The sequence below is a fragment of the Podarcis filfolensis genome, assembly GCF_964270895.1.
Source record: "Podarcis filfolensis genome assembly, chromosome: 11".
Taxonomy (NCBI): Eukaryota; Metazoa; Chordata; class Lepidosauria; order Squamata; family Lacertidae; genus Podarcis; species Podarcis filfolensis.
In genome coordinates, this window is record NC_139613.1 from 34,326,558 (window position 1) to 34,353,014 (window position 26,457).

Consider the following 26,457-nt stretch of genomic DNA (forward strand, 5'->3'; position numbering starts at 1 on the left):
AGATGAGCGCCGCAACCCCAGAGTCGGTCACGACTGGACCTAATGGTCAGGGGTCCCTTTACCTTTACCTTTAATACTAGGACAGTCAGTGGCAAAATCTAAATGAGGGCTGATCTGGAAGGATATGTCTTCAACTACTTTGTGTGTCCAAAACCCCTTGATTGGCTCATGATATGGCAAGCAAGGAATCGCATACAGTGATCATAATTCAGAGCTCACTGGAGGCTTCACAATTCACCATAAGTATGAGGGGTTTCCCTCCTCCCTTTCTTTCACCTAAAGCAGGGAAGTTGTATGGTTCCTTGCTTGATCATTGCCTGGGGAGCAATGTAGAGCTCATAGGCATTCTGGTAAGTTGCCCAGTTTAGCATACCTGAATTTTTCTTCCATCAACACCAACTTGGGCATTGTCCGCTGCTGGCTTTCCTTTACAAAAAGTGGCTTTACTTTGGGATTAACATTTTTCCTGTGCTGAGACTCTGTTTCCTTCCTTAACATAACTCTGGGGCAGCCCATGCATAAACTTTTGAGAAAAGATTAAACTGCAGTAAGAAGCTCTTTATGTAATTGTTTGAGAGAGTTCAGTTAAGTGTTTTCTCAAATTGTTCTCGTGGAAATCAGGAGGCCTTAAAATGCTTTTTCCTTTGGCAGAAACATGCCCTCTCTCCCCCCCCCCCCCCGTCAGATCAATTTTGTCCTTCTAGCCCTGCTATGAAGAGAATGACAGTTACTTTACAGAATAGTTTCCCCCCCAACTAATTAAAAATATATTAAAATTTAAACACATCATGTCACCTTTTCAACTCAAGAGAGAGAAGCAAAGCAAATATTTGCAAAGAAACTCAGGGCACTATTAACACAATGTTCCAATTATTCTTTTTATTGGCTTTTGGGGGGTGGGGTAATGTAAACACCATAGCCAGGGGGGAAATGAACACAATATGCTGACATTACAAAGAAGATTCAGACATTTAGAAGTGCTTGAGGGTGTGCATTGTGTCTGGTCTTTATTGAGCATTCATTTTTATTTGTTTGAGGGGAGGTTCTACAACAATGAACATTCATCCTGATCTGCTCATGGAGTGTTTATATGTGTTCCCATTAATCATTTCTTCATCCCACGTTTTTCGTACATTTCACCATCACTTTTTAAATCACAAATGGTCTGGGGTAGAGTGTTGTTGTTTTTTAAGTGGCTTTGTTGCACTACTAGGGCAACAGAGCACTTTACTCCACTTAACTGTGTAAACCTAAATTTCCAGTATGTACTTGAATCCCTCCTGGAAAATAGGGGCAGTCTAGAAGTGCCATACATTCTTGACTTCATTGCTTTTCAGTGCTGAGCAATTAGTATTTTTAACTCAAGCAACAAAGTATGGTGTACGCTGTACTTAAACCATTTGCACAAATGTTTTCTGATCTCCAAACTCAAGCTAACATAAAATTGTTAACATTTAAAGGGCAAACATGAATCACTGCGGCTCAAACCCTGAAAATCTTTTGATCCTAGGTTGACAGCTGAAAAATATCTTTTCCAATAAGCTATGCCAAAATCATGATCAAGGACCAGATATTTATTAACAAATAAAGCTTATTAGTTTGTATTGCCAACAACCTAGTTTTCTAATCATTACTAATGAATGACCCAAAGTGTCTCCCATCCCAGCAGTATTCCTTAACAAAGGTTTCACTGCTTTACTTCTTAAGGAAAGTACTGTAACAGCACAAGACTTAAAAGCCAGTTTCCTCTTAGGCTGTGTTTTCTCTGCACAAACTGGGTTTTCTCTGCACAAAAAGAGCTTTTAGCTCTGTGCTTTGCTTGTGTTTAACTTGCAAAATTTCAACCAGCTGGCTTTCAACCATGTATAGTTGAAATGGCACAAATTAAATCTGTGCAATATGCTAACATACTATACATGAAAATGTGTGCAACTTTAGCCTCACCTACCTCTTTGGTCAGAAAACACACACATGCCCTTTCCATGCAGATGATCAGGATTGGTAAATCGACTCCTAGTTCTTTCCACTCTGCTGCTAGCCCTACTCCTGACTGTCCCCACCACAATAGTTTTAAAAGAACCATCATAGAATCGTAGAGAGTTGGAAGGGATTATTTTGCCCATTGTGAGGCTAAAACCCGTGACCAGGGCTGGATTTAGGTTTGATGAGGCCCTAAGCTACTGAAGGCAATGGGGCCCTTTATATGTCCAGCTGTTCTTTGTCAACAACAAATTGACACTGTTTTTTATGTTTAATATATGCTATATGGTAATTTATGGACCTAATAGGTATCTGAAGCCATTTGCACATGCAGAATGTAGACAACCTATATACAGAAATGAGCAAACCAGTGATATTTTAGGGAGCAGGCTAGTAGGCGGGGCCCATTACTTACATCATAGGAGCCTACACAACACAAAACACTGTTGCTGTATGTAAGTTTTATTTTATTTGATTTTTATCTTATATTTTGGAAATGTACATCCAGGTTTTTCTTTCCCTTTAATTTTTTTTGGGGCCCCCAAGAGAGTGGGACCCTAAGCTATAGCTTGTTTAGCTTATACGTAAATCCAGCACTGCCCATGACCCTGAGATTAAGAGTCTCCTGCTCTACCAACTGAGCTATCCCAGGCAACCTTTATATACATTAGCAAGTGACATGTAGTTTTAGTGGAATGCTTAAAAGGCTCAGATGCTTCTGTCTCAGGTAGAGACAGTTGGGTTTCATTTGCTTGATCTGATAACTTAAGATGTGATTGTATGCACTTTCATTCAGAAATAATGCCTTTTGAACACAGTGGGACTAGGCACCGAATAAATAGGATTGGGTTGTTAAGTATGTTTATGGTGCTGAAGCAAGAAACACCTGAGCAAGGCACAATTCATTAAGGCATAAGCTGAGCTGTCAGTGACATGCTCCACAAAAGGGCATGTCTGCTGCTTGTAAAAGCAAGTTTGAAATTTTCGTTCTTCCCTTCTGTTCCTTAACGTAGTGGGCCATTCATAGCATGGCCTTTGCAGATTATTTAGTTTTTATTACTCAGCTGAAGGCTCTGATACCATAAAAACATTATATTATCCTAAATATTCCCCTTGGAAAGGTGTTATTTTAGTCTTTTATTTTTACATAAAAGAAGCATATGGCATCATTCGGTGCATTAGTACTCTTAAGCATTTTTTTAATAAAAGAAAATTATTAATCTAAGTATATTTAATTCTGTACATAATTTTGATAAGGCTCCTGGATGCAGATCCTGATAAGTCATCCTTAAAGGGAAAATTATGTTAGCTACAGTTTTTCCTCTGTCCCTCTTCATCCACAAAATAAAACAGTGATTTAAATGGGAGAAACTCAATGTGTGCTGACTTCTCCCATTGAATCGATGTTTAAGTTGTGCTGGATTGTGCTCAATATTTCCCCCAGCAAATGCAATTTGATCTAGCATCCGGCTGCAATTCTCATAAGATACAGAAGATTAAAATGAAACCTTACTTTCTATAGGCTGTCCACCCAACCATGTGCATAAGCACCTGCAACTCAGGATAACACATTGTCCTGCAGTTTCTTTCTAAGTAGTGAAGAACTTTTGTAGCAAATTTCATAGGACTGCACATGCAAAAGTCAATCGGTGCATATATTTCCAAAACATAGATAGTACTGATGGAAAGTTAAACAGAATCTCCTATCCCTCTTGTTTGATAAAGAGCTAATTGTTTGACAGTATTTGTAAAGCAGCCAGGCAAGGTCCTAACAATGGCATTTAATGTTCAACTTAAGCTTCCATTTTACATTCCTCACCTACACTATTCTGTTAAGGGCTTGACTGTTCCACCATTCTGTTGATATATTGCGTCTTCTGAGTTTTATTCCTGGCAATTGTAGGTGGTTACTATTCCTAGTGTTGTTCTGATTGTTGTTCTGATACTCAGACCTCAGTTACTCCATGCAATATGTGTCTGTATGAGACTGGGATCTAGTTAACAAAGCCAGTTAGACCCCTTCATTTCTTAGCTAATGTTTCCTTTAACCACATGTTATTGACAACTTCTTATTTTTCTGCAATACCTTACTTTTTTTCAAAGCATGTATTTTAAGGCTTCCCAGGAGCTGCTTAGCAAGTCTTATTTGTTCTTGTTTTGAATGCTTTGTTTGATCAAAATATGCTGGGTTGCCAGGACAAAATGTCACTGCAGAGTGCTCGGCCAGCTATTGACTTTTGAAAACTGGCTGGATTTCAGCATTGTATTAATAGGTTAAACACTCCATAGTGAAGCAATTGATATTGACAAAACTGCAACATAATAGAACAGGAGCTGAATTTCCAAATGATTTGAGGGAAAACAGGAAGCTCTGCACACTTTCAGCATCTTTTAATTATGCCACTTGCTGCACAAGGCCTGAACTTAACATTTTAATATAACAAAGATTTTTTATTTTTTTAAATGTACCTCACCAAGTCTATTGGACTGTGGCCGATCCACTCAAATGTGTGTGGGGTGGGGTGGATGTGAGAAGAGCAATGAGACATCACGTACACACCTGTTGGAGAATTTATGATCTCATAGAAAAGGCTGGCCAGGAAAGGAGTCCATGTTTGGAAAAGCAGGCAATGGATTATCTGCCACCCATGCAGTGGTTTGCAGTCTCTAACACACACCCAGCTCCCATAGAATGACTGTGCAAGTTCTCCCCCAACCCTTTCCTATTCTTCAGCTCAAACCTATGCCAAATGTTAGCTTATTCATCTTTTTTTTCTCATTGTGCCTAAGCATGATAGCTTTAGTAGTTTATGTGTTCTCCCTCTGGTCCAACTTTCAAAGCTACATAAACAGAAGTCTGAAAGAGATGGCCAAACTTGCACAAATTTTCTATATTGTTTTGCTTTTTAAGCTCAACCATTCAGACAAAACAAAACACCCCAGTACTTTGTGCATTGCTGCTTCTTAATTGCTTTCAATATGTTGCGTAAATTTCTCATTTCATAACACAGTGGCTTAGTATGATGTTCACATTTAAAGGGGAAAATGGAAGCAAAGAGCATGAATGCAAATTAACACCAAACAGCAGATAGCTACTTTAATGATATAAGACACAATTTTCTGGGAAGAAAACACCTTCCACTTGCCTGGCTGGCAGGAATTTGGGATGGGTCTAACCATGGTGCGAATAAAGTTGGTTGTATCCTGTTTCTGTATGGGCCTTTTAAGGACACATCCATTTAAAACTTTGACTAAGATGATTCCTTTTTCCATATTGGGTATCAGTATTGGGTAGGCAGCTGTTTGAAAAAGTCCGAGGCACATAATACTGCAATTACAATGTAAATCTGGTTTACTGTGAAAAGAAGCAAGAAAACATCTCAAAGGATGTAGTCCTGTGATCACTGTCTTAGAAGATTTCTGAGAGGCCCTAGATACTGCAGAACTGCCTGGCCACAGGTAGGGGTGAACCCTGGAGTTCTTCCTTAACCAGTGAAAGAATAGCCTGCTGATGTGACTGCCCTGCCAGAAATATTTCTTGTCATAGGCGCCAACTCTGTGGGCTGCAAAGTATGTGGGGAAGGGACTGAGCCGCCCCCTCCTCCAATCGTGAGGGGCTGGGCCTTGCCAGGCCTCACCGTGGCAGCAGCGTGCCTTGTGGGCTCCTCCTGACATGTGTGACATCACATGTGTGTCGCATGTGTGACATCATGCACATGTGCCGAGCCCCTCCATGTCTGATGGAACTTGGTGCCTGTTTCTTGCATAATAAGGACAAAAAGGGCCATTCCAGTAATGCCTCTGTGTGTGTGTGTGTGTGTGTGTGTGTGTGTGTGTGTGAGAGAGAGAGAGAGAGAGAGAGAGAGAGAGAGAGAGAGAGAGGGAGAGAAGGCTGGGGTGGGTCAAGAAAACAACCAGAACAGTGTTCAGGGAGAAAGCATTGTTCATCTGGCAAGCTGAGATTGCACATCATTGAATTTTACCCCAGAAGTTTATTAAAACCAAACTTACGGCGTCATCCTGTACATGCTTTTTCTAAAGTGCTGTTGAGTTCAGTGGTGCTTCCTGCCGGGTAAGTAGGTATAGGATTGCAGCCTTAAAAGTGCCTGGATGGAGAAATCTACATAGTATTTACCACCTGCCTTCATTTGTCCTGTTGCTTCAAGCAGTCCCTGCTTTGTGAACAGAAACAGACAATGGGTTTTACAAATATCAGTGTCATGATGATGATGAAGGCAATTGTACTGAAATCCTTTAAGCAGCTATTCCTTGCCTGGCTGAAAGCTGTCCATGCTGTCAGCTACCTGCCTCAATATATGATTTATCTTTTGCATCAAGCAAAGGCACGTGAGCTTGGGAGACCGGATAAGCTACTGTGTTCCTGTGTGTTGTTCTCCTCACTCATTTGTCAGTTTTGCTGAAGGGGCATTAATTAATAATGTGGAGAAAGGGCAATGCTTTGCAGAACAACTGTACAGTCTGAAAGGTACAAAACTGAGCAAATACGGACTTTGCCATCCATTGTGAGTGCAATGTCAATACCAAAGATCAATCTGGTATCACCTGATCAGTCTTTTCATGGAATTTAAGGAATTTGTTTGCTCATCTAAATGCTAAATTCTTTTTTTTTTCTTCCTCCGAATTCTCCCATGCCCTCATCAGCACTTCGATTATTTGGAAAGCCAATGTTTGCTGACTCAGCAAGTCTTTCACTTGGTTCCCAACCTGCTTTTATAGAGGCCAAACATGCTTTGTCCTCCCTGAAATGCAGTAATTTTCCCCCGTGTGTTTCATAAGAGAGCTGCACCCACTGACCCCCACTGTTTGCTGCCGGATACATCATTTCAGATCTTGCACGGCAGCCTTTGGGGATGAATTAGTCAGCAGATGGTGCTCTCATTCTCATGCCTATCCTCAAAAGCTGACCAAAAGCAAGAAAGGGCAGATTCAGAAACTGCCCAGTCACCACTATATTGATTGCCCTTGCTATGTAATTCTGATGTTCAAAGCAGAAGTTGAGAACTTAGAAACATCTCTACCCACAGTTCAAGACTGAAACTTTTTTTAAAAAAAAAATTAACAAAGCTGATAAATTCCCCTGTTCTAATTGTTTCTAGAAATCCCACTGGTTTTATACCTTTTTGCCCTCATTTCCGTTACATGGCTATGGGGAGGACTGCACATGGCTTACAGACATCTATGGATGCTGGTCTTCTTTGTCATTTTCAACTGCCTTCAGGTAAGTTAGATTTCTTCTTTACTCACTTTAGCTGAAAACCAAGGACTTTTTTATCGTAGTGTGCCTAATCTGAACTTTGAATACAGAGGAGAGAAAATACAACTTGGGATATCTACAAACTTAAAACACTGACAATACTCAGGTTGGTGCAGACAGCATAAGAAAAAGAAGAGATCTACAGCTACATCCTATATTTCTTTTAGTGTAGATGAAGTTTGCTGTCACACTAGATGATGAACTAAGACAGGAACTATAGCCTGGGAGTGGCAAAGTATTTTTTTATTAGAATAACCATGGAAAAATATATGAAGCAGAATAAAATAATATGCACCGGTAATCTCATTGATTTCTGTGGGGTTAGTGTTTAAATATTAAAAGTTGGTTTTTTAAGATAAAAATCTGAGGGCAGAATTAAGAGAGTTTACATATGGAGCCTGATTGTCAAAGTACTTGCAAGTACCCATTGTAGTGTCTGGGTCTCTTCCTGGCATATGTGGCTTAAGGACAGATTCTTAAAATAACACTGAGGGATCAGCTGCTTTTTAGCAACCACAGCTAGGAAAATACTAAACCTACAACCATTCAGGGGTTGTCAACACAGTGCCTGCAGGTGCCAGTATGCCCACCAATGCCCACTATGGTGCCCTGGGGAAATCTTGGTGAATATCCCTTTAAAAATCCGCAGTGCACCAAAGACCATTTGCTCTTCTTACTCCGTTCCTGTTTGCACTGGCTCGGTCCCACCTACACTGAACATCACCCCGCCTTAACCATGACCACCTTTTATTGAATGCCAGGACATCCACCTTTCCATCTATTCTGAACAGAGGAAAAGTACAATCATCTTCTATTTCTGTGAGTGAGTGTAGCGGTGGCTGATGTAGATGCTCTCTTTTTCATTTATGGGCACCTGATGTCATGGACTAGTTGGACACAGAAGAATGGTGGGAGGAGCCAGCTGGGGGAACCACCAAGGGAAGAAGGCTCAGAGCCAAGGGAATGGGGAGGCAGGGACCTTCAGTCTCAGCAATTGCTTCATGGGGACAAGACCTAGTGGAGATGAGTTGCTGTGCTCATTAGGCCCAACACTCCTTTGTCAACCATGTTTAATATAACAGCCATTTTTGATATGCCATGTCCCTCTGGTGCCCACAGCACTTTCTCAAAATTAAAAGTACCCACATCTTTGAAGCTCCAAACATCTTTTTCACCAGTTTGGGGGAGGTGAGGTGGATTGAGCAGAGGTATTTCTCTAACTGGCCCTGCCAACCTCTAGTAGCTTCCCTACAGTGGCTATCCGTGAAACGATGCCTGTGTCATTCAGGTGATGTGGACCTCACCCTTCCATCCACCAAGTTGCAGGTGGACAAGAGTACCACTGATGAGATTCTCAGGGTGTCTGGTAGTAGTCTCCCAACACTCTGGGCTCCTCCCTAGGATCCCATTGCTCCCATTCTGCATCCTTATCCCATTCCTCCTAGCCCTCTGACCAATCCCAATCACTGTGGGACTCCTGACTAATGGTCTAGTTTAGTCGTAATGTTAAACCATAGTTCAGTGTTCTGAGAACAAACCATAGTGAGCATTGAGCTTGCATTCTTTTCTTGCATTCATTTCCATTTTAGTTTAACTGCAGTTTGCTGTTTCTTCCATCTAGAGCTAACTGTGGTTAATAATACAACAAGCCAATGGAATTGATTTGTTTCAGCTAACCATATCTAAGATTAATCACAAATTGTGGTTCATCGAATATGAAAATGGAAGCTTCCAGTCTCTCCCTCTTGGCTCACCAGAAGAGGAGGAAGGCAAGGAAGCAAGCCTGAGACTTCTTCCTGTAACACTATAGTTCATGTCCAGAAGCAGCCAGTGCATATTTATAAACAGAAAAGGGGAAGCAGAATGAGTAGCCCAGGTTATTAACCACAATTTAAATTTAGTAAAAGGACTATTTTTTTTCAAAGCACTGATGTATTTTACATCTCACTGATTAGTGACAGGTAGAGTGAACTCCAGGGATATAGTTAGCACAGGAAAGCTTATTCCAAGCTGCAAATAGTACATTGCAAAATAGATGTGACACAAATATTCAGTCTCCAGTGTCTTTTAAAGCTTTTATCTCTGCCTTAACTGTTTCTGGAGAGGGAGCCAGATGAATAAAGCAACATTTAGCAATATGTAATAGCAACAAGTTACAATAATGTTCAAAATCCTTTGAGACATATGCTGTTTTATGCTGTCCAATCATTGCCACTAGACTCCCATCTGCAGCTTCCAGCCCTTCCTTTCATGCCAATCATGATCCAGTTTTCTCGGTTTTACTGTTTATATCTCCCATCTCCCACTCCCTTCTCTTCCAAATGCTTCCATTTGCCCAATGCCAGCTGCCAATCAATAACGCCCAGTTCAGTTACTAGTTTCATGTCTCTGGGTACCTTTGCAACAGGTGCTACTTAATGCCATTAAGAGGACCTGAAGGAAGTAAGAGCCAAAAAACAACACACACACACACACACACACAGAGAGAGAGAGAGAGAGAGAGAGAGAGAGAGAGAGAGAGAGAGAGATTAACAACAGGCAACTCTCTGAAATGTAATCCCTACAAAGTTCCCAATGGCTTGGATCCTAATATAAGTGAATGGACGTTCACAGAAGGAATGTTTCCCCACCTGTGCACCAATCTGTGCTCACAGAAAGCCTATCCAGGAGATTGGGGTACACTGCTCAACCAAATGGGGTGGAGTGCAGGGGGCTAAAGGAGAATGGAGGATTGCCCCAAATTAAGCTTCATAGAAAGTACATGTTGGGGCAATTTGTGGCAGCTTAGATGCTTTAAAAGAGGATTGGACATACATGGAAAAGAAGGCTATCGATTATTAAAGTCATTATGGTTGTATGAATACCAGTTACTGAGAAAGAACCATGGGAATGGGTTGTTATCCTCATGTCTTGCTTGTGGACTTCCTGGAGGTTTCTAGTTGGCTGCTGTAAGAAATAATATGCTAGACTAGACAGGCCTTTGCTCTGATCAAGCAAGGCTATTTTTATAGTAACGTGGAACTGGGATGGAACAGACTTAATGCGCAAACATATGCAAAATTGCAAATAAACTGATTTGCCTATGGTGCTGTAGAAGTGTGTTCCTTTCTCCTTATCAACCTGTATTCAAGTTTGTGTTGATACATAAATGGAGTTTAGTAATGGCATACGATGTAGCTCAGTAGGTTAGTGCATGGTGCTGATAATGCCAAGGTTCAGGCTCAGTCCCCATAAGGGGCAGCTGCATGTTCCTGCTTTGCAGGGTTTTAGACTAGATAACCCTCAGGGTCTTTTCCAGCTCTATGATTCTGTGATTCATAGAACTGAAAACAAAACTAAGGCCAGTCTCTGCAGTGGGTATAGTTGAACAGGCTCATGTGGGTCACTGCCTGTGACGAGATATTGAAATGAGATGTGGTAGGAAAGCCTAGATGGTTGCTTCCCAAGGCCCTGATGTGGAATAATATAGATGGAGCTACAGTAGTGGTAAAGTGGGAGGTGATGTAGAAAGGCAGAAGGAGGAAGGCAATAAACAGATGATTGTGAAAGAAACTTGACCACCCAGGAAGTGGTTATGGAACACGTGTGTGTGTGTGTGTGTGTGTGTGTGTGTGTGTGTGTGTGTTATCTACCACAGTGTAGTGGCAGCAACTACTGAATTTCAGCATCATAGGTCTGGGGCATTTTCAGACAATGCCTCCTGAGTCAGCTCACTCAGATACAGTTCTAGAAAGGAGGGGAGAGGTATTCACCCTCTTTCACTGTTGTCCTCATTAAAGAATATTGAATATTGCTCTTTTACACAATTGTTAATAGTAGCTTAGTGATGCTGAAGTTTCCTGTAACTCTTTTGATTTGCATTGAATGGGCCACAGCATAACAGCAGTTTCCTTTTTCTGTGCATTACACACAGGCTGAAAAAGGAACTTTTTATGTGCTACCCTAATGTCTTTTAACCCGCAAGTGAGAATGATGTTCTCTGCTAGCTAAGGGTAGTGAAACAATGCTGTCTGTAGCCTTCTTTTTTATTTTGTTTGATAGCGTTCCAAAAATCTTCCCTAATTAAGAGGCAAATCTAATAATTACTTCTAAATTTGGCATTGGCGAGCACTCAGCAGCAGTTGTGTGTTGGGGGCGGGGCACCTAATCGCATTACAGCTCTTCCACTCCTATCTCTCTTCAGCTTTTCTGGCACTTAACATTTCAGTGATGAAAACGTTCGTCAGTGGCCATAATACCACCACTGGCCATAAAACAACTCAGCAAAGAGGAAAATATTGATTCACAAATTAATTTTTCCAAAAGGTTAAAGTGAACCTTTCTGCACTTTTGTTTCACTGTGCTTTAGAACTAAGATGATTCATTCTTAAAAGCTGCAGCTGCAATCATTTTTACTAGGATGGAATTGTAGACCCTCATACGTGTCAATATCTGCATCTGAAGACCATAACAGTTGCCTTGTGTGATCAGATTAAGTCCACCATTCTATTTCCACCTTTCATGGTTGGCAATGCACCTTTTGGAGCTCAGAACCAAGGCTTGACGATGGCAACAATCTGCCAATTAGGTGTGGTAGTTAGAGCAGCCTTCCCCAACTGGGTGTTCCCCTGATGTTGTTGAACTCTAACCCACATCTGCCCAGCCAGCAATATACCATGGCCAGCACCAATGGGAGGCAGAGTCCTACAATATCTGGCAGGCCACATTTTCCCCATTCCTATGAACAAGGTTTATAAAGTTATGACCCATATGGACTGGGGACAATAAATAGAATATTATCTCTCCATCTCCTAATACCAGAACTCACAGTCAGTCATTGAAACAAATTGGCAGAAATGTCCACTTTTTCCACCTAATTCATTATCTTGTTCCCCTCTAGTTACTAGACTAAATACAAAAATTCCCAATACCATAGCTGTTTTCCCTGATAACTTTTGTTTCCCAATATGGTTGGTTTTTTTTTTTTTTTGCCTGCTCTGCATTAATAGCTGTTGAGAACAAAAGTGTGAGATACAGAAAGAATATGCTAAATACTTTTGGGTAAGCCATTTAATTTTTCTTTCTGAGGAGTTATATCAAATTAGTAAACTATGAATAGTCTACATTGTTCCTTTGCAGATGCAAAGCTTTTACAGAAAAAGGAAATCGTCACTGCACAACAGAAACAGTATGTGGTTTAGTTTGGAACATGGTCAAATTTCAGAATTTCAAGTACTGTTCTGAGTACCACTTGCCCACATTGTTTGAAAAAGAAAGAATGGAAGAAGTGAAATGAAATCTGGTAATAAAACAGAATAAATCTAAGAATGGGGCAATTATAATCAGAGCACATGTATGGAATTCCAGAAAGTGCCACTACAACTGAGGAAAATTATCCCTGTCAGGACACAGCTTTTGGTTAGGATAGATAGATGCAATCTGAGTTATTTAAGCAGACTTGATCACAGTGCAAATGTTGGCAACAACTAATCTATTCTAATTTTTGTAATATACCGTATTTTTCGCTCTATAACATGCACCCGACCATAACACGCACGTAGTTGTTAGAGGAGGAAAATCCGTAGGCATGCCACCCGTAGGCATTCCCTCCATAACACGCACAGACATTTCCCCTTACTTTTTAGGAGGAAAAAAGTGAGTGTTATGGTGCAAAAAATGTGGTAAATTATAATGTGGTAATGCTATAGTTTCTTTTTATAAGAGCAGATGAGTGAAAGCTAAGATGGTGGGTATGTCTTTTTAATTGTTCACTTGATTCAAATTTGATTGATACAGAACCTTCGTAAAAATATATTCCCCCCAATCCAGAAATTTCCATTAGTCAGATAAAGGCTCCAAAGGGAATGACATAAGTGCTTTGTTAGGAAACTATTTTCTGGATTCTTCATGTGTGAGTATGGGTTTGCAACAAAGATAATTTTTGTCTGGAAAGAGTTGTGCAACATTGGAGCTTACCACAACTAAAAGATCATTATGTGTTATTTATTTTAACTAAAATGTCAAGTGTTCCTTGTTTGCCTTGACAAAGGTCAGCTGAATTAAAAAAAGAAAGAAAGAACTCCAAACCAGCTTGCACCATCAGTTTATTAGTGGTTTAAATCTTCACATTTGTTGTTTTGCGGTTGCCAAAGTGACATGGAAAATTTTCGTTACTGAGGCATAAATGGCAGACGTAGAAGCACCTTGATTTTCTTCCCCTTTTGTTTTTCCTCTGCCTTTTTAAGCTAGGAGCCAACTGAAACTTACCCTATTGTGTTATACATCTATATTTATATATTAAAAACCCCCACTATATTTTATAAAATCACTTAAGTCCCTGTGGCTTGTAGGAGGTCTCAAATCATTACGGTGTTTCCGGAAAAGACAGAAAATTGAAATGCCACCACTATTTTATTAGTAAGCCCCCCACTTCCCCACGAAATGTTGCATATCTCCCTTGCTCCTAGTAACAACTTCATTTCTTCCTCCCTTTTGGCACCCCCTGCAGCACACTCCAATTTCACTGGGAAAGTTTCCAGTGCTGTTGTTTATAACAGGGTGGAGAACCTGGCCCAATCCTGCTCTAGAATTTGAGACCCCCTTGATTAGACTGCTGGGCTTCGACTGGAAATCTGGATTCAAATCCTCATGAAACTTATTGAGTGGTCTTGGATCAGTTGCTATAACCTAATTCATAGGATTAAAGATGGAGCACCTGTGGCTCTCCAAATGTGGCTGGATTCCAGCTCCCAATCAACCCCAGTCAGCATGGTCCAATGGTCAAGGCTGATGGGACTTGTAGTCTAAGAATATCTGGAGGGCCACAGTTTTTCCATCCCTGCTTTTCCAAATCTGAGGAAGCCTTGGATCGAACAAAGACATGCACCTCATCCTGCATGTTGCAGGGGAAGGATCAGCATTATCTAGGAAATCCAGAAGATCTTGCAGAATCAGAACTTTTAGGGATAAATGGTTTTGAAGTTGAGCTACTTGTTTGTCTAATACTGTGTCTTGTAAAGGAACCCATCCAATGCTGCTATGAAACTCTGTGGTTTTCCAGATGATTGTGTAAAATGTGTGGATTAATCCTCGAGCATCTCTTTGTAAAAATGCTGCACCATTTGGACATATTTTAAAATATGGGATAGCTGAGGTACAAAGGCTTATGTACATGCAGGGCTGAACAGCAAAATCAGGTTAGCACTAAATGACAAATCAGTCGTTTTGGATTACAGTGATATCCTAGACTATGCTTCCTAATGCCTCATCTTATTGGATTTATGCACAAAGCAGGTGGTATTTCCACAAAAGTTGCCAAAACTACCAGTTTGTTTATTTGTTTTTGTTAATGTTCTATAATACAAGAGATTGCTATATATGTCTTTGGTCTCAAGTCATCCTGTGACTAATTAAATCCAGTCTGTCTTTTCCAAGGAAAATAGGCCTTTCTTGCTTTGATTCTTGTATCCCTTTGCAAACAACATACACACGCGTACACAAATACGCACACATATTTGCCAATGCATCCAGTTTTTTTCTGTCTTGTATTTGGAATGGCTTTGCTATCTCACATCAAATAATAGATTAACATCACAGTTAAAAACAGAATTCAGTGGCCAGGTTGCTTACTGGGGTGAGATGGTTTGAATGTATAATGCTCATCCTGGCCTGACTGCCAGTTAGTTTCCAGACCCAATTCAAAATGCTTGTTTTGACCTATAAAACTTCTCCCCATGTGAAACAACCTGGGAATGATCCTTACCTGCAACTATAGAGAGCCTGTAGTGTGCTAAATGGCCCAATGGTCCAACTCTGTATAAGGCAACTTCCTAGTGGTGCCATTGAGTTTGAGCCATATGTTGAGCTGTATATTATGGCCGCTGTATGGTGCAATCACCATACAGAATCTGTTTCAAAGAATCCCCATGTTGGTAGCCCCTTGGTAACCCCTTGCTGACTGGCCTCTAGACCCAAAGAGTTGGAAGAAAGTACAGGAACCATTCTCTCCAAATTAGGTCCTTTCCCTACGTTCCATTGATTTAACGCATATGAGGAACTTGCTTGCTTGCTTGTTGTAAAATTTATGTACTGGCTGCCAATACATATAAAGGTGGCTTTCAACAAGCAAAATAAAGTAGTATAATAACATAACAATAAAAGAAATTGATATGCAATGAAAGTGCAGACAAGTAAAACACTACAGAGCAGACGGAAGTAATTAAAACAACAGCTATAAAAATCCCACTGAAACATAACTGTCTTAAGTGGCTACATGAAAGCAGGCAACAGTGGGACTAAACACATCTTTCTGGGAAGGTGATTCCATAAATTGGGTGCCACCACTGAATAAGATGCTGTTTTATTCCCTCCAAGTGCATGCCTCTCAGTGGTAGGACTGCAAGAAGGGTCTTAGAAGGTGAACAAAGGTCTTGAACAGAGTCATACGCAAAGAAATGTAGTAGGCCACTGGAACAGCTTCCACTTGGTGGTGTGGTGACTTCATACCAGGTGATATAGCACTAAAAAGATGTGCATCTCATGGAGAATATCAATGCCAGTGATCCATGGCAATGTGCAGCATTGGTGTAGAGATTATCCACATGGCCAAGCCTGTTTTTGATGAGTGCCGTTCAGACATAATGACACTACCATTTTGCAATCATAAAGAAGCATTTTTAGCAGCCTTGGACTTAGGGGTCTGTGAGGAAAGAATAAGCCCTGAGGGACAACTTGTCTATGAAAGAACTGTAGCATTTCTTCCTTAAATTATCCCTTTCCTTTTACTGTTGGTCTTTTTTCTTTTTCTTTTTTAAGTTTCACTTGCAGCATTCTGCCAGTCAGCCAGAGAATGGTTTCCACAGTGACAGAACCCAAAATTGCTGTGGTTGTTCCACCTCCTCACATTCATGTACACCTCAGATATGAAGGGTTTGTCTCATGCTGCTATTCCTAGTTCATACAGCTTTCAGAAAGGGCTGGTAATAACAGTAATATTTGCTACTGTAGGCTGCTGCTAAATGTACCGTAGGAACAGTGGTGATTGGTTGTGTGCGGTCAAAACAGCTCACTGAGTTCTAATTCTTGATGGCAGAATTAATAACTCAATCATTTTTAATATTAAGAATGCTTAAATTGAAATGTGCTGTAAATAACCAACTTGTGAGGTTACTTTAAAAAAAAAAGCAAATGTGGAATTGGGGAGGGGGATTATTTAACAAATGGCCAATATAGGGCAGAAGTTTCATTCTAGGTGTTTTTAGTTTAGATACAATGCAGTTATTCTTTTAGGGACATTTTCTCATTAGGCATGCTAGTGCTTTGGACAAACAGGCTGATATAAAGCTAAGCATTTTGCTCATAATAGACCCATTAAAATTAGCAAACTAAGTTAGGAGCATTAATTTCAATAGGTAGCAAAAGAAACCATTCATGATGTGGAGGAAGGGTCATATAAGTGGTATACTAAGGAATGCGGATACTTTAATGATGCTGAGGAAACAAATATTGTTATAAGCTTGCTATCAAAGTAACCTGGCAGCGTAAAACAGGAAATAAATAATAACAACAAGAACAAGAAGAATGAAATAGAAAATATCAGATTGAAAACTAATGTAAGCCAACACACCTTGCTAATATCACTTTCCAGAAGAGATCCTGAAACTTAGGCCTTGTCTGACTCTCTGACTCCCTGTCCCTTTGCTGACAGAACAACTTGAGATAAATTACACCATTGCTCCCAGATAGCCATAAAAATATGTTGTTCCACTAGTCACACTACATCAAAGAGAAGTCCAAGGTGAAGACATTTGCCTTCAGGCATAGAACAGCTGGAAAGGAGAAAGGAAGAAGAACTGGCCCAAGATTTAAGCCTGGAATGTAGCTGTCAGGGAACTGCCATCGGAGCCAGAGGCGGAGGGAAGGCTCCAGAGGGATGCCAGAGAGGGTCCCAGCAGGCAGAGAGGCAGCCCATCTGCTGGGGAAGGAAATCAGCATAACACCAGTGGAGAAGGGGGGCAGATGGGGGAATCGGAGAGGAGGCTCCAGGACTCTTCACCGGAGACCAGCGGAGAGAGCACGGGTGCTCCGCTGCCCACACCCTCCCTGCGCAGAAGACTTCCGCGCAGGGAGAGTAGGAGGAGACTTGGCGTCAAAGAACTTCTTTGCTGGAAGAAGTTCAAGAAACGCCCACTGACGGATTCTGCCAGCGACTGAAACAGCCACGAAGTGAAGGGCTGTCCAGACAGAAAGGGTTCAACCAGGTAACCTAGCCAGGAGTGGCGGCAACTTACGCACGAGCAACCCCTATAACCATTACAGCAGCCTTTCATTTGCATATTCTCAGTATATCTTTAGCAGTTAGTTACACAGTAATTAAGTACTTTTGCTCTGTCAAGGCCTGAAGTAAACCCAGAAATTTGCTTAATCCCATCAAATTTTGACCTACATTTCAAGCACTGGCATGGTTAGATTAAGAGAGAAACCATTGCTTTTGTCTTCACCAATTGATTGCTCTAGATCTTCTAAAAAGTGCACTCACTATTCTTTAATATGTGTCCTTTTGAATCATACTTGCCTAAGCAGCTTAGAAACTCATCAGCCGTTCCCTTTGGGTTCTTGTGCATCTTGCCCTAATCAAAGGAGGGACACCATTCTTTTTTATTCATTTTGCATCAAAAACTTGCCTTTCTATTGTGTCTGCACTTAAAAGTCCTTTCATTTAAAGCTTTCAAGCTTCTTAAACCCAAGAATCTGTACAAATTAAGTTTTGTGATCACAGCCATCTGCTTCACTCTCCAAAATAGGCCCCTCTTCCTCGCATGTGTTGCCTCTCTCTTCTGCATCATCTTGATCTTTGATATGTGCCCACTTTGTTTGTGTATATTGTTTACAGAGAGTTTCTTAGCTCACTGATATGCTTGGCCAATAAAATCATACTGGCTGGTAAGATGTGTTGGTAAAAACTGCAGCATCCTCAGGCTAGGTGGTTTCAGGTCAAGATGTGGAGCCATATTTCTGCAGCACAAAAGTCAACTGAGCTGAGTGTTTGGTGTGAGGAATGGGGAAGAGTGTATGCAAATATGTATTAGAATAGGGGTGGGGGGTGTAAGTAAGTAAATGAAAGAGGAATGCAGCAGCATGCATGCATGTAATGTTTGATGTATTAGAGGATTTTAATATTTTTTTGGAAGCCGCCCAGAGTGGCTGGGGAAGCCCAGCCAGATGGGCGGGGTACAAATAATAAGTTATTATTATTATTATTATTATTATTATTATTATTATTATTATGTATATGTTTTGCTCCTGCCTGCTTCACTTTTGGTGCACCCACCACTATGTTTTATTGTTGCTTAAGAAACCTTTATATTTCTTTTTCGGGCAATCACCTCCCAAAGTGGAAATATGTGCAACCCTTGCAGCGGGAGGAGGAGGTCAAAACACAGGCTGCGATAACATGCCCAATACGAATATAAGCATGCACAATACTCACTTGAAAATCCCATTTCTGGGAGTCTAATCAAAGGCTTTAGCACAGTGGCAAATAAGACCTAGGACTATGTCTTGTCACCACTATTTGCCCCAGTTTCTTAGAGTCCCTTCCCAATAAAGTTAGTTCAGGCACAAGGATCTGCCCCACAACTTCTGCTGTGTAGACAGATGCGAATAATGTATTCATCTTCTTTGCAATCTCCTTTTACTCCCTTGTCATCCAGAGATCCAGCTGTATGCTGGTATGCTCCTTCTAACTTATTTTGTTTCCCCTCTTTATATCTATTTAGTGATGTGCACCTCACATTCTTTTTTTGCATTCCTTGTTGCTGCTTGCAATTCTTTTGCCAAAGTTTCTGCTCTTTTTTATTCTCCTTATTTGGAGCTTCTGTTTTCAGAAGGAAACTTTCACTGTTAGCCCTCCTCGACCACACTGGAATCTTCTTAGCTGTGGTGGTACCTTTCCTGATTTTGCATACACTTTCTAGCTGAGTCTCTGCTATTGCGCTTTTTAAGAATACCCCAATAGTCTGGAAATAGTTGACTATTTACAAATCCCCTCTGCTTATTTTGGGTGACTGTGGCAACTTAAATGGCTTTAAAAGAGAATTAGAAATTCATAGGAAAACAGGCTTTCAATGGTTACTAGGCACGATGACTATATGTTCCCTCCAGGAGTATGCCTCTGAATGCCAGTTGTTAAGAAACAGTAGAAGGAATGAGTCTTACTTGTGAGGCTTTGCATAGATATCTGTTGGGCCACTGTGGGAAACAGAATGCTGGACTAGATGAGCCTTGGGTCTCTTCCAACAAACCTCACTTTACATCTTTATGTGCCATTGCTTTTAACATTGTGTGTATGCATGCAGCTTTGTTGTATTGCTGTCTTGAGGGCATCTGTTGGAGAATGCTCATAGCCATGAGCATGGTGACAAGATGCACAGTTTTCTGCCAACTATGTTCACACACATTTGGCATTGTTTTGCAATGCACATTTTATCTCACCACTCCCCTGGTTGAATGTCTTCATGTTTTTCCATGTTAGCTGTCATGTAGCCCTGTTGAACAAACAAACAGAAAGTGCCAGATTTGAGCCTGGTTCCTGCCTGTTGTTCCATGATGTGCATAAAACAAATAAATGAGCAGTCTTTGTTCCCACAACAAGAGTACCCACCCTGGAGAAGGACTGCATCCCCATCTCCATTACCCAATTGCCACCATGTATCTATTGATTTCACAGCAACAATGCTGGATCAGAGCAAGGGGGAGTGAGAAACAAAGCTGTTTTTGTTGCTCCGAAAATATTGCCATCTGTACGAGCCCAAAGCTTGCCTGGTTTGAAAAACAAGCCCCAAACCTGATCATGACTCAGACATGATTCTGGGGGAGTATTTAGAAAGCAGCTTTCTCTGCTTGACTTGAGAGAGCCTTGCAGACAGCGAGCTGCTGCTGCTGCTGCTGAGAGGGAGGGAGGGGGTCTGTTGTAATAGTCCCACCTCCTCCTAGTAGACTCTTAGGAAATAATGGTAAGAGGAGATCTAGAGCAGGGGTGGACAGAAAGTACATCAAAATCTGGTCCATCCAAGGCCTCTTTGCTCACTGTTGTGATAAATTCAAATCTTTGTTGCCCCACTCTTGGCTTACCTTCAAAGATGAGTGGGTTTAAACAAGAAACACATAGTGCTTATTTTTCTCTCTAGAGAGTCCCTGGGGGCAGCACCTTGCTGTTTCCCTTCATGGCAGTTATTTATTTTGACACCTTCTCTTGTTTTTGTTTTTAATGTACAGTATAATCATTTGAACTGTTGTCACTTGAGATTCTAGGGAAAATCTGCCACTCTGCATAGAATCTTCTCATAAAACAACCCTGTTCACATATGTTACACTGAACACATCTGCAAGTGTTTCTGTGAAAGAGAGTACATTTGTTGATTTGTACAGCTCAGCTCTTGAGTACACAAGTGCATAGTGTACACTCATTGAACATCATGTGTGAAAAACTGGTGAGGAAGCGCATCTTATCTTGTCTGCCAGTGGGACTTGACCCTTACCAGTTTGCGTACAAGGCAAAGAGATCCACAGAGGATGCTGTGGCAATGGCTTTACATGCTGTCCTGACTCATTTGGAGAAGCAAGGGAACTACGCGAGACTGTTATTTGTAGACTTTAGTTCTGCATTTAATACTATTCTTCCGCATAGATTGGTGCCCAAATTATTAGACCTGGGACTTCCACCATGTTTGTGCAGGTGGATATTAGACTTTCTATCAAACCATTCGCAAAGGGTCAGGTTGGGTTCCCACGTCTCTCATCACGAATACGGGGACGCCGCAGGGGTGCGTGTTGAGCCCGCTTTTATACACGCTCTATACAGCTGACTGTGCCCCCAAATACCCCAGTAATAAGATCATTAAGTTCGCAGATGATACAACGGTGGTTGGTTTAATTACGGCTGGAGAGGGGGAGACGGCCTATAGGAAGGAAGTTGAGCAGTTGGGGGAGTGGTGCAGGAAAAACAACTTGCTGCTTAACTTAAAGAAAACAAAAGAGATCATTGTGAACTTTAGGAAATGTAAATTGAATATTCAGCCACTTATTATTGAGGGGAAGTGCGTGGAACAGGTCCCAGTGTTTCGATTTCTGGGAATGGAGTTGAGAGACGACCTAACCTGGGGAGGGAACAGCAAAGACCTGGTGAAGAGAGCACAGCAGAGGTTATATTTTCTGAGAATCCTCCAGAAAAACAATCTCTCAAAGGACCTGTTGATGGCATTCTACCATTGCACTGTGGAGAGCGTACTAACTTATGGTCTGTGCGTGTGGTTTGGGAGCTGCATGGCCAGGGGAAAAACAATGCTATCCAGGGTTGTAAAGACTGCAGAGAGAATTATTGGGTGCACTCTTCCCACCTTAGATCAAATCTATGCTGCCAGGTGCCATAAGAAAGCGGCAGAGATAGCACATGATAGTGCGCACCCCGGAAATGATCTCTTTCAGCTTCTGCCTTCTGGAAAAAGGTATAGGGTTATAAAGGCCAGGACTAGCCGCCTGAAAAACAGTTTCTACGCTAATGCAATTCTGGTTCTAAATGCAGCATAAGGGGTCTCTGTAGTATAGTGTTTTTTAAAATGGGGTTCTAGAGTTTTTAGGGGGTTTTGAATGTTTTATGTAGTTTTGTAGCAGTTTTATGTAGCTTTTATGTAGTTTTATGTAGTTTTATGTAGTTTTATGTAGTTTTCTGGTAGTTTTCTGTAGTTTTAATGTAGTTTTATGTAGTTTTCAATTTCATTGTTCCGCAAGGGACAATGACAATAAAGATATTGTATCGTATCGTATCGTAATAACTGTACAGGTGTACAGCTCACCAATTGGGTACATAAATTGTACATCATTGAACGCAATGTATGAACACCATAAGGTGTTCCTTAACGTATTTAAAGCAGTCTCATGTCATACTTGGAAGCTTACTCTACACCTCCCCTTACTCCCTTCTTTTCAGGGTCTTTATGTCTTCGTGGTTTATTTTATTCTGCACAACCAGCTCTGTTGCCCTGTGAAAGCAAGTTACACAGTTGAAATGAATGGGCATACAAGTCCAGGTTCTGCGTTCTTCACTCATGGTAGCGGCATGCCTCCAGCAGGAGCAGAGATCAGCAAATCTACTCAGAACCTAATTGCTGCTATGGAAGAGGTACTTGCATTACTTTACCTAAGCATACGAAGAAAAAATATACTGGGTGGAATGGAATTCAATGTAGTGCTCTGCAAATCATCTAATCAATGCACAAATTTCTGCTTGCACAACAAAACGTTCCCACTTTGCCACCCAAATCTGTTCAAGTAGTTCTAACAACCCTCTGGAGCAGATTTGTCAAGGGCATACAGAGCATGTAGCACATGTGGGTGGAGGAGGAAGAAAAGTGGGAATCGTTATTTTTTATTCTATTTATTTATAAAAAATATTTGTACACCACTGTGTCATAAAGACAGATCAAAGCAGTTTGCAGCAATGGAAACACAGAACCTTACAATAAAAACCATGAGAAAGTTAAAAACAGACATCAAGTAACCATTGTGGAAAGACATATTCTTATTTTCCTGCACAGGCCTTGCAGAACAGAAGAGCTTTCAGCAGGCGTTTAAAAGTTGGCACAGAAGGTGTTTGATGATGCAACTCATTAGCAGAACACCACCCACTAAGTAAATGTATCAAGAAACCCTGAAATGCAAATATGAGCTTGTGTGACCTAGCAGATACAGTTTAGTGGCTCTCAGAAATCTGCGTTCAGTTCTGTGCCTCAGATTCATTGCATAGGCTTGAGAGATTTAGAAACTCTCTGTCTCAGTTCCCTACCTGAAGTTGGTGCAAGGGCACACGTGTTGAAAATTGCAAAGCACTTTATTTGCAGTGGGATTCTTTACATGTTCAGAAGCAAGACCTGCTGAGTTTCATGAGGCATACAACCAGGTAAGTGAAAATAGGATTGCAGCCTTGTTTAAGCCCTAATTGGACACCTGAGCAACACATGCCAGAGATGTGTGTGTGGCAGTGTGTAAGGGTGCATGTGCTGGCCCCACTCTCAATGTCTTCTCCCCAATTGCACTTTTCTGAACTTCCCAACTCGAGAAAGAAGTTGTCTGAAGGGGGCTGTTGAGCACATCTGAACAAACACAGAAGCTCTTCACACCTTTATGTTCAACATGTGGAGGTTTCTTGTGGAAACATGGGTTGATGGGAGCAGGGGGTTGCATGTGCAACTGTGCTGCCTATTTATTTATTATCTAAAAGGTCTCCAAGCAACTGACATTTAAAAACATACTCATAAATACATTATACCATGAGGAGGGGGAAATCTAGTGAAGCATTAACGTTTCATGCAACATGCAAAAATACAAACTCACTCACCCCACTGGCACAATAGCAGCGATAGAAATTTTGGGCAGTACACTAACAATACTATACTTTTTTTGCATATAATAATAAACATTTTTCATTATCAAAGATATCATACATCCACAAATACAGCACACTCACTTAATTTAGTAGTGGAGAAATTAATATACAGCACTGCACATCAAATACAGATTATAAGCTGTACATATAACATGACGGTAACCATGTCCAAAGTGAGCTTTATTTAAAGTTACATGTTTATGGAATGTTTTCATCAAAGAAAGGTTCTCAAAAAAGAAAGAAAGAAAGAAAGAAAGAAAGAAAGAAAGAAAGAAAGAAAGAAAGAAAGAAAGAAGAAAAAGTGGACTGGAACAATTTCATTGATTGATTGATTGATTGATTGCCCATCATTCATGCTAATGTCTCAGGACAGGTTACAGAATCAAAACACAATGTTAGAAACAATTTAAAGAAACTTACAACCATAAAATAGAATATAAATGAACACAGTACAAAAGGAGACTAATAGTACTACCCTTGACAACAGTAGTACAATAACTGGGCACACAGATTAGTGAAAGTCTGATGAAGCAGCAAGGCTTTTTCTACTAGTCAGCTAAAAACTCCCGTGGAGCAGGCCTGTTGGATTTCTCCAGGGGCGATGGGAATTCCGTAATACTGGCGCCACCATTATCTTAGTAGAGGATAAGGTCATGCTGACAGTGGTATCACCTGGAGCAATGACTCTGCTTGATCTTAACTTACAAGACATGAGAGAAGGAGAAACAGAAGAAGACACTCCCTAAGATATCCTGAATGCAGGCCGTTTAGAGCTCTGACAGTCTACAGCAGCACCTTGAATTTGCCTTGGAAAAGACACTGGCAAATTGTACAGGTTAAAAAATATATATGATGATATTGCCATGCACATGACTTCTAGCTCCAATTCTGCATTTTAAAGTTGTTATTTCTGGAGAATTTTCAGAGCCAGTGCCACATTACAGTAGCCAATCAGAATGCCACTTTTTCTCAAAGACATTTTTTCTGATATTTCTCAGATTTCTTTTTTCATTCTAGAAAATAAAGCCCTCTTGGGGGGGAATAATATTATTTTGTATGTAGTGGCTGCTGCTACCCTCTGTTATGCCCCAGAATGACCCTGGGTTTAGGGAATTTCTGAATGCAAAATGACAGCTGGGTTTCTTGCAGCAGCAAAAGAGAATCAGAGAGAGAGACACCTTAGGAAAAAGAGAAAGAAGTCAGCTCCACTACTGATTGAGAGTTCCACCTTCAAGAAACTATTGGAGAATTTCACTTACCCTCACAAGAAATGTGGTGAAAAGGTCCCCAATTTATCTGCTCACAGATTGGGTGGAGGATTTTGAAAGGCCATCTACCTGCAGCGAAGTGAAGAAGTTATTGCAGCATTATAACCAATGTAGCAACCCTCAATCTTAAGAAGCCAGCAGAATTTAGGCTAGCAGAATTTGCACTGGCATAAGTTACCCTGATTTCAAACTCCTTCCAGGAGCCTCTGGGAGGGGCTATTGAGCTGGCAGATGAGTGTGTGCTCACGTTTTCCGGTTTGGGCCCTAGATCACATAAGCAAGCTATACAGGATTTGGAATAGGTTTATGTCTGTCCTTGTCCTGTTCCTCCATGCTCCTGGAATACCCCCTTTGGGGGACATATTCTGGATTAAGTTAAACTCTGTTAATTTCTACCAGCTGAGCCGGTGGAGCCACAGCTAAGCAGGGGGAGAAAGTAACACAGCCATCAGGCTGGCTGAGCCCTGACTCATCTGGGAAAGCCCAAGATCCACAAAATCCAAACTCACCTTGGCACATCTTGGGTTTGGACTGCACTGTAATAAGTCCTTAGTCTCTAAAAATGGTCCCAGCTATTGAATTAGCTAAAGGTAAGGTAATGTGTTGCTGACATCATCCGTCAGCTGGGCACCTAAAAGCAATGTTGGAATTCAGGAGCACTTCTTAATTGAAATTGCCATATAAAATGATGAATGTTCATTCTGCTTGCATCCTGACCTTCCTCAGCATGGAGTTTTATTGTCACAACCAATTTTGAGGGATAGTGGCTTGCTTAAACTGCTCAGCATCAAACTACAAGTTACACAGCTGGCCTCTTGCCTATTTTTTAAATTTTTTTTAAAAAAATTAAAAGCAGGGATAAATAGGGGCAGAGGGTTAATCCTTTTCCTATGTTGTAAGCCCCATTGGAGGGTGTGTGTGTGTGTGTGTGTGTACAGGTACAAACCTGCATTTTTTCTGCAACAGGCAGTTCAGTCAAAGATAATGTTTTGGTTGGCTTTGAGTTAGCTTCACATTTCAGCAGGGATTTGAACTTCAGATAGCCAAGTCCAAACCTAACTGCTGTGCAACGCTGCCTGTCTAGTAGTATTAGTAGTAATAGTAGCTTGGACAAAAGTTGGGTTTCTTTCTCACTAAAACATTTATTCATACCTGGGCTTAGTGTGCTCAAGGCAGCTAGTAATAGTAAGCACACACACACACACACACACACACACACACACACAAATTGTAAAGGATGGAATTGAACATTTTGCTGTTCCAGAGGTTTCATATCAGCTTACCAGATGGAACAGTCTCTCCTCCACCTGTGAGCTGTGGATGGGGGTGGGCCTTCTCCTGACCCTCTCAAAACCAACTTGGGGGGGCATGGTATCAGTGGGGAGGAAAGTAAGAAATCCCCATTGCAGAAGCCCCTGCACAGGACTTCTGCTGATAGGGTTTGTTAGTGGTCCTGTCCAAAGTATTTTAAATGACCATAGTCCATTAAAGGCAGCCAAAAACCACTAAAATAT

The 26,457-nt window shown here is 41.1% G+C and overlaps 2 protein-coding genes across 5 annotated transcripts in view; both read left to right on the forward strand.

Moving 5' to 3' along the window:
- The window catches only part of ADGRV1 (adhesion G protein-coupled receptor V1), a 234,284-nt gene that overhangs the window by 200,106 nt on the left and 7,721 nt on the right, over positions 1-26,457 (forward strand). For all 4 annotated transcript variants that reach the window (XR_014539750.1, XM_083576416.1, XM_083576417.1 and 1 more), the window contains 2 exons: positions 7,098-7,219; positions 22,221-22,412. Coding sequence is in view for 3 of the 4 variants with exons in the window: in XM_083576416.1 (XP_083432542.1) it covers positions 7,098-7,219; positions 22,221-22,412 (314 nt within the window). In the remaining variant the exon portion in view is untranslated. The remainder of the gene's footprint in view (positions 1-7,097; positions 7,220-22,220; positions 22,413-26,457) is intronic.
- LOC310744908 (uncharacterized protein) overlaps positions 1-26,457 on the forward strand; it is a 263,309-nt gene that overhangs the window by 70,190 nt on the left and 166,662 nt on the right. The gene's annotated exons all lie outside the window — the stretch shown is intronic.